The sequence below is a fragment of the Perissodus microlepis genome, chromosome 14 (genome assembly GCF_051167445.1).
Source record: "Perissodus microlepis isolate ML-2025 ecotype Zambia chromosome 14, ASM5116744v1, whole genome shotgun sequence".
Classification (NCBI taxonomy): Eukaryota; Metazoa; Chordata; class Actinopteri; order Cichliformes; family Cichlidae; genus Perissodus; species Perissodus microlepis.
In genome coordinates, this window is record NC_140474.1 from 167790 (window position 1) to 180102 (window position 12313).

At 46.9% G+C, this 12313-nt stretch overlaps 1 protein-coding gene across 2 annotated transcripts; it reads left to right on the plus strand.

The window, feature by feature from the left end:
* The first annotated feature begins 4443 nt into the window (after positions 1-4443).
* Positions 4444-11663, plus strand: spint2 (serine peptidase inhibitor, Kunitz type, 2). 2 transcript variants are annotated; one of them, XM_084951207.1, is made up of 10 exons: positions 4448-5040; positions 6943-7113; positions 8105-8218; positions 8578-8598; positions 8697-8858; positions 8969-9025; positions 9195-9359; positions 9442-9486; positions 9794-9899; positions 10018-11663. In XM_084951207.1, the coding sequence occupies exons 1-10, from the start codon at positions 4602-4604 to the stop codon at positions 10103-10105; spliced, it is 1368 nt and encodes a 455-aa protein (XP_084807333.1). In that variant the 5' UTR covers positions 4448-4601; the 3' UTR covers positions 10106-11663. The 2 variants fall into 2 exon arrangements, with proteins under 2 accessions (XP_084807334.1, XP_084807333.1); XM_084951208.1 differs by lacking the exon at positions 8969-9025 and having other exon boundaries at positions 4444-5040.
* The last annotated feature ends 650 nt before the right edge of the window (positions 11664-12313 follow it).

Below are 12313 nucleotides of genomic sequence, written 5' to 3' on the forward strand. Positions count from 1 at the left end.
AGTACCATACACACACGCGCGCGATGGATCATGGCTCAGGTTTCTTTTTTAATCATGACAAACAGGAAGTAGAGCCGTGAGGATGAAAGTGGAGTCAGACTCGGGTTCAGCAGCTAAATGCAGCGGCTGTTTCAGAGCCGCGTCTGCAGTGTGAAATGCAGACACGAGTGAGGCGCAGCAGCATGTCCCACACTCCCTGTGACGGCAGGCTCTGCTGAGGCAGGTGGGCTGGAGGGTGGAGTTAAAATGGGGTTGTCTTCCTGATCTGACTGTAGGTGGTGTGTTTGAGGTCAGGGTCAGTCTAGTTACGCTTGCCGTCTCAGTGTAGCGCCTCCCTGTGGGCTGATGTGGAGCTGGGGCGGGTCGATGCCTTCGTTGTGCAGGTCCTCCTGCTTCTGTAAGCCGTGAAGCTTCAGCAGCAGCTCGCTGATGAACACCTGAGAACACAGCACACTGAGGGCTAACGTGTGACCGACTGCTCATTACACCCCGAAAAGACAAACCGGTCAACAACATGATGCTTTTTCCTCCAATCAGACCTCGGACCGTGTCTGAACTCTGCTCACAGCCTTTCAAAGATCAAATACTCGGACTACAGACGGCCTCGGGCTTCCTGTAAGCTGTTCAGACGGGCTCATTCTGACTATAATTGTCACAAACAGGCGAGGTGTGCGACTTTCAAACGAGTCAATCTCTTTATAATCGAGTTCTGGACGACAGGAAACCTGGATATTTGCTTCACTGCCACATCATTAGGAAATGTAATAATTTAAGCTTTGAGGATTTAATCCTGATTTCTGATCTGCAGCTGATTTTAAAGTTGCTCACCATGTTGCACCCCCACCTCTGAGAGCCAACCGGCAGAGCTGTGAGACCGTAGCTCCACTGGAAACTTCCTGAGGATCTGAAAACTAGTAGACACCTCCACAAGAGTGGAGACTGTCAGCATTTGCATGCATGTACTGTGGACTGATATGGGATTTGGATATCACCAATGAGTTCTGAAACTACTTTAGCTGGGGCGGCTGTATTTGTATTAGTATAATAATGCTTATTGATGATGTATTTCTGATTGTTATTTGACCTGCCCAAGCACTGCAGGAGGAAATTAGCTAGCAGCTGAAACTGGTCTCATGTATTTTTCTCTTTTGTTCGGGGTGTTTCGTACATGGACCCTGACAGTAAATTTAAACTAAATGAAGACTGGTTTGTGTGAAGCTTCAAAGATTTACAGGAATCTGGAAAAGACTCCAAAGCCATACTAAAGATTGTGTTGTGGAAGTTCTCCATTTAAATAAAGCCTGCAGACGAGCGGTAGCTAACATTCTTTAATCCAAACAGAAAGAACAGAAAAACCAGGCTTGGTGGAGCCTACATGACCGCGGGGCAGGTCAGCAGAGTCTCTCTGAGCCTAGCATAGCTCTCAGTTAAACACCTTCTCCAGGAACAAAAGGCAGTACACAGCTGTTTCACACCTTAAGGTTCACACTCCCTTGCTACCTCCCAGAGTCCTCGAAGAGACAAAAGACTCTTCCTGTGGAGTGGTCTGCTTCCCCCGACTTCCTTACTACACCCCCACCATTTGTCCTACTGTATGAGTGTGAGACTTGTTTAAATCCAGTGGCACCAAGGCATCATACAATAAAGTAATGTGATTAATACATAAGTAAAAGAAATTCCTATACAATCGTTAATAAGAAAAACTGTCAGCCAAAGAAATAAAGAAGGAGAACACCCTGCTCCATCCTGCTCCAGCTTCCTGTCTGTCTCTGCTGACTGACACGCCGACAGCACCCAGCCTCACTCTTTGATCTGACCCTCGCTGCCTCCTGTGACCTCCACGACGCCGTTCACACGCTCTTCCTTCAAGATTACCTCTGCTTCATTTTCTGCACCATGTTTGAACCAACTGTTTCGACTGAAGCTGATATGAGCGACGGAAAGCAGTTTGTGTGTCTTGTTTCCCCGCTTTGTTCCCATGTTCTCCTTGTGTTCAGCGTCATGTCTCCCAGCCCGTTGTGTCCTCTGTATGTGTTCCGTAGTTTGATCCGTGTCTCGTCTCCCATTGTCACTTCCCTGTTCACTTGTTTAGTCCGAATGTCTTACTCTGCCTATTTCCTGTTTTATTTTGACAGTCCCGTGTTCCATGTTCGGTGTGTTTAATTTTGCTTCCCCTGTGGAGTCATGTTCATCCGTCAGCTGGTTCCATCGTTACCTTTCTGTGTATCTACGCCCTCTGTCTCCCTCTGCTGGTCGTCCGATCATCTGCTAAGCTCCTCATGTCTCATATCTATTTCCTAGTGTTCCTGGTTTTCATGTATTTATTTTCCCAGTTTAGGTTTTTGCGATTAGTTTCTCTTTTTCGTGTGTGGTTCATGTTTTCGGCCATAATAAAAGACACGTTTTCTGTTCAGATCAGCACTGTTTCCACGTTTCGTGTGTCTGTCTTTGGGTCCACTACTGTCCACTCCGCAGACCATGACATGACAACATGAGCTGAAGCTCAGGAGGGCTCAGAGGGCTGATTGATCAATCATCACACAAGTATTTTTTATTATTTCTTTTTTTTCTTATTTTGTCTGCTGCCCGTCATGGCCCCCTTGTCAAACCCTGTTGCCATACCCCTTGACACCTTCCCCCATATCTCTGCTCAAAGTGCCAAAACCTCAGCCGGTGAGTGTTTGATTTCTATTTATTCATGTGGTGTTTCTGCTCCCTCCGCCCCCTTGCTCTTGAATAACTTTCAAAATATACTGTATATCTAAAACACAAAGCAGGCTGCCTGTGTACAGGAGCTGTCAGGAGGCTGTCATGCTAGTCTGCTCTGCCTGGCATACACACTGTCTTATGAATTCATGAGCTTGAAGTAGAAAAATATCTGTAAAACTGTGCGTGTAGCTGTCTGTGTGTACACATGTTTACCTTTGATTATACATTTGCATGTAGGTAGCACAGCTTTGATGACATGTTAAACACAACACTGCAAAAATGAAAATAGGCACCGATGAGAAATGATCTTTACAAGTCTGTGCAATTTTTAGTTGATATATATACATGCAGCCAGCATGGATTCATGTGCATGATGTGACTTTAACCACATAAAAAAAACCCCAATTCACCAGCCAGAGAAGATTCTTAAGTTTCTCAGCTTTTTCATGTAAAGGTTTTGGTCTAATCAGCCCTCACTCTGTGCTGATTTAACATCGGAGCCCATTTCTCCCTGTCCTTAATCAGGCTCTCATCATGTTTCCTGCACTCCATGAATGATTCACTGTCGGTCAGATCTGAGCACGTGGACAGCCTCTCAAGGACTTGTTTTCTGTCTAGAAGTTCTGTAACATCTTCCAGCCTTTTAAGATGAAACAAAATTATTCCAGGAGCTCGAGAGATGAAGGGGGCATATTATAATATCACAGAAGACTTCTCTCTGATAAACCTTCGCCATGGTGCTGCTCTGCAGGTCACTGACGGTTGAAGACGAAAGAGCCTGGGTAAAAGAAAGGGGAGAAAGAAAGAGGGAAAGAAAAACACCGGGGAAGAGGGACGGGGATAAAGGGCAAAAAACAAAAACCAACAAAATAAGCAGACAAAAAATCCATCTATCAATCACCTGGATCACCTGTTGAGAAAGAAAAAAGAGAAAACAAGCAGAAGAAAAAAAAGAGCAACATAATAAACATCATCGCGATGATCTATGTGAATATAACAGTAAATACTAAATATTAAACATTATTGTGCAGCACGTAAGATCGACAGCGCACAGTGTGCTTTGAGGTAGGAGCCAAAAAGGGTGTAGTTTGTGTGTGTGAGCACCCGTGTGTACACCTGTGAGCATGGACGCGCTTGTTTTTAAAAGGTTCCTTCATGTAATGATCTGCTAGAGGGTGTGGGGGGGCCACAGCCCCGTCCCCCAGGGCATGAAGCAGGTATGGAGGAGATCAAGACTCCAGACATCCAGAGGCCCTCAGAAGGAAGCAGAGGAGCCGAGTCATGTGTCGAGCTCAGAGTTTGAAATCAGCCATTTCCTCTGATTCTTTTATGTGCAGCCCATCAGCTAAGAGTGCGTGTGGTCATGTGATCATGTGCTGATGCAGAACTTGATTCTGCTTTCCTGCTGAGTGTCACTCTGCTGCAAACAGTGAACGCACCTGTTCAGCCAATCACATTAATGCCCTCTGATCTGATTTCAGGTCTCCTTCATCAGGCTGTGGGACAGGAGGTGTTCATGTTTCCATGGAAACAGCTGTAATGTGCAGCCGTCACCTTAGAGACCAACAGCAGCACTGAGCGCGCTCAGACACCAAATGATTGACTGTAATTCAAACTTTATTCTCCCGCTCTGTGCCGAAGATTCATCGTCATCAGTAAAACAAAACGAGTTTTATTCAAACCTTTGAGGTTTTCACCGTTCAGCAGAACTCTCTCTATGTGTGAGTGTGTGTGTCTGAGTGTGAGTGACGTCTGGGTGTGGGCGTGGCCTCGCTTGCCGCACCTGTCGTAGGTAAATGTAAGTGCGACAGAGCCAAGAACACGGAAGTGACCGTGTGGCCGGAGGCTCGCTGCGCTGTTTCCTGATTATTGGAGCTTTGTATTGATTGTTGATGATGACTGGGGGCGCGACCCTGATCCCGCTGAAGCTGCTCGCGCTCGGGCTCGTGCTGGCTTCGGGTCTGGCTATGGACTGCAGTTGGAACCAGTCCACCAACCCCAACCAGGTCCCGGATTTCGAGGCTGGCGGAGCGCGGCTGCTGAGCAATGTGATGGAGCTCGATCCCAAGAGTTGCCGGGCGATGTGCTGCGCGCTCCCGGACTGCGACCTGGCTGTGATCGGGTTTCCGGCGGACGGACCGACCCACTGCAAGCTGGTGGGCTGTGGGGACGGCCACGACGCCTGCGCACTTCGTCCCAGTAGCCAGTTTGAGGTTTACCGTAAGCTCGTGGCGGAAAAGGCCGACGGAGAGGCGCAGGAGGGCGGCCAGGAGGAGAACAACGTGCCGCAGGTGCAGCGCTGGGAGCCGCGGAGCAACGGGTCTAACAACAGTAAGAAGCTTTGATTATCGATTACTGATCGACAGGCAGAGCCGTAATGGAGCTGACAGATCAGGCTGAACATAACTGATCCTTTACCTAATCGATAGATGGCTCATTGATCAGCCTGCAGGGAGAAACCTGATCAGTTTAACTTGATTATTGGTCGTCATTATTATTATTATTATTATTATTAGTATTAGTATTAGTATTAGTAGTAGTATTATTATTGATTTCCTCCTTCCTCCTTCAGCTGAAGACTTTCAAAATATAAGAAACAAAAGAAGGCGGAGTCAGAGCTGACTCAGTAATGACCTCACTCACTGAAACCTTTGAGAATACTGAGCTCATACTTCCTGATCAATAACAGAGTTGGCGTGTGAATCTGTGAAAAGGGAGTCGCTGTGGGCGGCGCATTTAGTGCCTCATTGTTGTTGACCAATGCTGCCCATCCTGCTCTGCTGCATTGTTACCTGCACAGGTGAACTGCAGACACAAACACGTGACCTGTGGCCTCTTTGTGACTCTGTCACGGTGACGCTTCACGCTCTGGTTCATCAGAGACATATTCACACTAATGTCAACAGGAAGCGCCAAACATGGACTGAACCTGAGAGCGTGGACGCTGTCGTCATTATTATAATAATGATAAAAACAAGTGAAATTGATGTCACAGAGAAACTGACCTTTGACCTTTTTAGTCTAACGTGACGGATGAGGCTTTCAGCTGCTCAGTGATTACCTGAAACACAGAGAGCTTTATGAGCACAAGGTGAGTGAAGAAGAAACCCGCAGTGCATCATGGGAACCCCCGGCAGCCTCTCTCGGGTCGAGCACCTCTGAGAGTTAATGATCTGCTCTCATTTGTTTCCTTGTAAATGTGACACCATGCCCTACCTGGAATCCACCTGTGCAGGTATTTTACAGGCTGTTTGTTCTCCGAGAGGTTGGACCGGTCGGGCTGGTTCACCTGAGAGGAGGCGGAGCCCTCACCTGTTTGTCTGAAGGTGATTTAAACACCTGAGATTTTCATGAGGTTTGGGTTTTTGAGTCCATCTACTGTCCAGTTTATTTTGCTGGCACACCCATAATGCACCTGGTTTTCTGGATTAACTCATTGGTGTTACCTGATACGTCAACACTCCTTTCTTTGTATTTTGGTTGGAAGGTCAGCTGAAGCCATGGCAGCGCCTCCACCGTGGCTCACAGATGGCTGCAGACTCTCAGTGTGGGATCTCCTCATACATACTGATGTGGATCCATCGCTCCGTCAGACCTGCTCCTCTTCAGTCCAGTTCTCGTGTCATTTTCAGACCTCAGTCTTTCCTCATGTGGAATGACTTCCTGACAGCCGTCCTTCACTGAGACCTGTCTGATGAGGCTTCAGTGGACACTAGATGATCGTCATTAGTAGATGATACTTTGAGTGTTAGTTTTACACTTTTTAAGTTCTTACTGTGAGGAGGGCGTTTGACAAACATGTGACTCCAGAGTCTGAGCCTCGTCAGGGAAGGTATATTTACCAAACTAACAAGTGTTAAAACGGTCTCATTTTAGTTTCGTTTAGTTTCCACGGCCACCAACTTTGTTAGTGTTCTTTTTTTTCCAAACATCTAGTTCTTATTTTTATTTTAGTGAGCTATGATGACCTTGACAAAGAGCCTAAAGACAGTTTAAAACTGGTTCTTTGCTCAGGCGTCTGTTATGAGCAGAGACAAAACTGGCTCATCTTTGCATCAGAAGCCTGAGGTCAGAGGTCAACAAACAAACTCACTCCTTCAGGAAGCTGGAGAGCTGTTGCTCAAGAGCACTTTGAAAATTACAGGAAACTCACAGGGTTTGAACTCAGCCAATCAGAGAGCGCCGAAAGATTATCAGTGCTGTTATTGATGGTGTCTCCGTTGTCTCTCTCAGTTCGCTGTCGCTTGCCGATGAAGGTGGGCCCGTGCCGCGCTGCCTTCCCACGCTTCTTCTACAACGTGACGAGCGGGAACTGCAGCGGCTTCGTGTACGGCGGCTGCGAGGCCAACGGAAACCACTTTGAGTCTCAGGAGGAGTGTGAGGCCACCTGTTCCGGGGTCACAGGTAAACTTCCTGTTTATGTTTGTTTAAAGGGACAGTGCCTATTTAATGACACGGGGAATATAAATTCATCGTGACTGTGTGAGGATGAGGCGCGCAGGCGGGTTTCGCCTGCAGGTTGAGAAAAAACCGACACGTGAGCGTCATTAAAACACAGATCCACGGCACACGTTACAGATCGGATATGAAACCACTCATTTAAAGTCGCACAGACTAATGACGTGTTTGATAATCAGTAACCAACGTTTGACTGATAGAGCACACAGACTGTGAGGGTCATTATTAAACCGACTGTGGGGGGGGGGCTCTGGCTGTGACAGCTGTGGGGTCAAAGTTCACAGCACAAATCTTCGTCCTTTCTTAAATTTCCTTCATTAAAATCATTTTTGTCCTCCGTGTTTCTGAATCAAACATCAGCAGCTGAGCGGCTCGCATCTTCTCCCATCTGAGATGATTTGATTGGACAATCAGATCAGGTGACTTTTCCTGTCAGACACTCGATTTTCAGATTATTACGACACTGCTTAAAGGCACCATAATCACAGAGGACACACACAGTATCACAGGTGTGTTTACTCACGCAGTAAAAACATTAAAATCTGATCTAAAGAATGTAAAAGGGGCGGGACTAACAGCTGGTTTGTTTAAGGTGGTCTGGTGTTTGTACCTGAGTGAACCAGGACTGGATCAGTTTAATGTTTGTGTTCCAGGTAAACCAGAGAACACCTGGTTTACTTCAACCTGCTGGACGATCAGTGGAGTGTGTCCTCTCACCATCAGCTTTCCTTTAAAAGGACAGCTTTGGCTTACCTGTACTCAGCTGTAATCAGCTGATGAGTTTATAAAAGCAGCACTGTAAAACCACATGACAGCATTCATGCCCCCGATTGGTTGAGTGTTCAACTGGAAAGACGGGCATTCTTCATTTAGGTGCTGTACCTGGTTACACCTGTGGAGCACACCTGGTCAAAGTAAACTGTGTGTTTTTTTCCAGGCCCAGTTCTCCCTGATGAGTCCACTCCTGCTCCTCCTCCTGTTAAAGCTCCTCGGATGGCTCCAAATGTTCTGGTTGAATCTGATCCAGAATCTGCTGACTTTGACAAATCTGGTAACGCCACCCCGACTCACCAACCAATCGCTGATCAATAACACTGATCATTTATAACACCTGCAGTACTCCAGTACTACCAGCAGTCCCACTCAAGTTACCTTTGAAAAGTACTTTTTCTAGAGGAAGATGCAGTGCTGCCACCTGCAGGACAACCAGGTTTAAACAGTACTGCAGTATGGCTGTGAACAGGAAGTTTTTGTCACAGTTTTATGCAAAATTTAAAAAAAATTGCCTTTAAATTTAATTTTAGACAAAAAGTAAAACACAGGTATACAAGTAGACAGGTAGGAACAGGAAGTAAAACTCAGGTCCGAAAACAGGAAGTGACTAACTGCCTTTCCTTCTCCCACCTGCAGAGGTAACTGCCGAGGGGAATGGTATGATATCCTTTTACTCTTTCACAAACATGAAACTTTTACCTGCCTGTACATCTGCTCTCCATATAAGTGACACCTGTGTGGTGTTGTCCAATCAGAGTACTGCGAGGCAAAGCCTGAACCAGGTCCCTGCAGAGCATCGCTGAGGCACTGGTACTACAACCGAGAGACAGGAAACTGTGAGATGTTCATGTACGGAGGCTGCAGAGGAAACAAGAACAACTACCCAACCAAAGAGAGCTGCATGCAGACCTGCACAGGTGAGTGACACATGCACATCAGCTGAGGGTACCTGCACAGGTGAGAGATCCAAGATCCTCACCTGTCGGGCAGGTGGAAGAGCGTTCGCTGACGTGTTTGTCTGCTGCAGTGTCCGTCCTTCCATCCTCTAAGAAATCCGCAGATGAGGACTCCTCAGACAACAAGGGTAAGAAATGAAACGCACCCTTGCTGCAGCATGTCACCTGACTGTGGGTGGAGCTAGAGCACACATGATTAGGTTGATATGGGGACTGCTGCTGGCACGGCGCAGTTGCAATGTGGGTAATGTAGGCAGCAGCTGGAGGAGAGTGTGATTGCGCCTGTGTGTGTTACAGGGATGTGCACAGAGAAGCCGGACTCCGGGCCCTGCCGTGCCGCCTTCACCATGTTCTACTACGATCTAGACTCCGCCTCCTGCCGGCCCTTCATATATGGCGGTTGCCGTGGCAATAACAACCGGTATGGCAGCGAGGATGAGTGCATGAGTAGCTGCAGTGGAGGTAAAGAGACACCGCCTACATCCATCCTAAAGTGGCCCTTGTCACGGTGACCTCTGACCTCTGACCTCTGCTTCTCTTTCAGGTCGGCTTGACTTTCATGATAAAGTCCAAAACCACTGGACCGCAGGTGAGTGTGTGTGTCTGCCTGTGTGTGTGTCTGTGTGTCTGTGTGTGTGTGTCTGCCTGTGTGTGTGTGTCTGCCTGTGTGTGTGTGTATCTGCGTGTGTGTGTCAGTCTGTGTGTGTGTGTGTGTGTGTGTGTGTGTGTGTGTGTCAGTCTGCCTGTGTGTGTGTGTGTGTGTGTGTGTGTGTGTGTGTGTCTGCCTGTGTGTGTGTGCGTGTGTGTGTGTCTGGGCTCCGCAGCACAAATAAACACAACTCTGCAGAGAACCTTTCACAATAAAAGCTCTTGAGTTTCATCTTCATCTCCCGCAGCCTTCTTCCTCTTCGTCACGCTGACAGCCATCTCTGCCCTGCTGCTGGCCACACTCATCATCATCACGCTGAGACGGCACCGCCTCTCCCGCCGCCGGTCCTCCAGGTAATAGAACGCTGCCCGTCTAGACTCGGGTGGGGTTGTTCGGTGGGTGGCGTGGCAGACTTGACGTGCAGGAGCTGTTTCAGTGACGCTGCTTCTCTTCCTGTTTCCTGTCTCTCAGCGATAAGGAGGAGCTGCTTCCAGATGAGCAGGCGTCCGTAGACTCCCTCCCCCTCCCTGAGAGCCCCAAACTGGATCAGAAGGCTTGAGGGGGCGTGGCTGAAGGCGTCGCTGAGTGTGGGGGCGGGGCTCGTTGTGATGCTGCTGTCAGAGACGCTTGAAGGTCTCAGCTAAATAAAACATCCCCTTTCCTTCGTGTTGCAGCACAATTACACTGCGTCTGTTACTGAGTAATCAATCACTGTATCGATCTGCACTGATCAGAGCTTTAACTTCCTGATCTTAAAGGAGCAGTCCTAATTTAACCAAACACATTAGTGAGAAATTTGATGAAGAGCTTTAGTTTATGTTAGTTTTCTTTTTTTACATAATCAATCACTCTGTGTGAAGCTTTAGATTACCCTCATCCAGCAAAACATCTGAACCAATAATCAAAGTGAATCTCGAGTCGGGTCAGGTGATCTGTACCTCACAGCTGATAAAACTAAACAGTTTTCTAATTTGAACATGAAATTGATCAGAAATGTTGTAGAAGGCAATAATTACTGAAGTGACGGATCATAACTCAATATTGACGATTAACAGAACATCACCTCTGTGTAGTGACACACCTGACAGGTGCTGAGGAGTCACTTTAAAAAGAACATTTGGTGATGATGTGATCACAGCAGCAAGCAGCTGATTGGTTGAGCGTGGACCATCTGTGCTCTGGTGTGTACTAATCCCCTCACAGATGCTCCTCCCAGCTCACGCAGGTACCATCCAATGGAGCTGAATCTGATTCTCAGACTGCAAGTTCTGTCACTCAGGTGTGCATCGTGTGGGCGGAGTCAGTTTGAGCTTCTATGTGGAGGGAGTAGTACACAGCAGTGACTAAGTTTAATGAAGACTTTCAGCTTAAACTCCTGCTTTTGGCAGTTTTCAGACTCCATCCATGAAACTCGCCGATGGGTTTCTTTTTCTGCTGAGCAGCCCTTTAACCTCGTGCACCTGTGCCAGGTGTGTTACTCTGTGTAAACATAGATGTTTGTTGATCATGATCCGTGATGTCATTGATTCCATTGATCAGTAATAGTTTTTTTCAGCATTCCAGTTTTGTGTTAAAAATAAAATTGTTTCTCATGCTTAATAAATGGATGGGGGTCTTTGATCATCTCAGGGGCAGGTCTGTGGCGGTACTATTTTCTAACTAATTACAGCATATCCTTTCGCCCAGTGGTGGGCTCAGAGAAGAATGTGGTGCAGGTGTTTCTGGACCTGCAGCTCCTTCGTGGTTCACACCTGTAAGCATGTGTGTGATCAGCTCAGGGGTGTTTAATCAGAGCATTCAGTGCAGCGTCTCCTTCGGCTGGATGCTATAGGACTTTAGCTCGCTCAGATTATTGATCAGACCCTAACCTGAGGTCAAACTGAGCGCACTACGTGTCCCACAATGCACCTGGGGACTTGATGGCTCCCCCTGCTGGGGAAACTGCACTGGGCCTATTAAGGTGATTTTTTGTTTGTTTGTTTTAATACTGTTTTATCTTTATTAGCTGTAAACTGTGTGGGGTTTAAGAAAACTCATAATAAACTTTTATTTTACTCTAAAAATCTCTTTCACATTTTCTATTGATCCTCAATGTAATAAATAATCTGATTATTTCATTGATTGTGTGATTAATTGATAAGAGCTGATGAGGGACCTGCTCCAAGAAGTGGGTTGGACAAACATGGGGTGCGTCCCAAATGTACCTCCAACATCCATTCACCTCTTTTCCTGGAATTCTTTGGAAAATAAAGAGCTGTGCGCTGAAAATTTGAACTCTCCTTGATGGTGTGACATCGATGTCTGCCATGTTGAAACTGCAATGTGCAGAAGATGGACTACAATACGTGCATCTTACTTCACCACAACGTGTTCTGCTATTTCATGGATGTCATATAAACAGCCTGGGAAAATATCCTTCGTTACAAAGGCTGGAATTTGAGGAAGGAGGACAGTTGGTGTTGCTGCTAGACAGTTTGTTTTCAGGTGGGAGGTGTTATCAGGACAAGTTGCGTCCTTAAAGTCTTCATCGGTGTCACGCTGCGTGGCGAGCCCACTGATTGTTCCTCAGTTACACTGTTTTCATTAAGGAACAGTTCAGAGATCAAAATCTTGAGCTTGTTCAGTGTTCTTCATGCAGAAACAACTGAACAGGAAGTAGTTTTCATTCCAGCAGTGTGAGGCTCAGAGTCCAGCTGTGAGTGTAACAGCGATGATAGTGGAACTATAAATATATCAGCAGCTCATGGATTCAATAGAAAATGCAGTG

Excerpts from the sequence above, each read along its gene's own strand:
- spint2 (XM_084951207.1), top strand. The coding sequence starts at position 4,602 with ATGATGACTGGGGGCGCGACCCTGATCCCGCTGAAGCTGCTCGCGCTC. Across the intron at positions 9,360-9,441 it reads CATGAGTAGCTGCAGTGGAG|GTCGGCTTGACTTTCATGAT; the intron begins GTAAAGAGACAC and ends CTTCTCTTTCAG. Across the intron at positions 9,487-9,793 it reads CCAAAACCACTGGACCGCAG|CCTTCTTCCTCTTCGTCACG; the intron begins GTGAGTGTGTGT and ends CATCTCCCGCAG.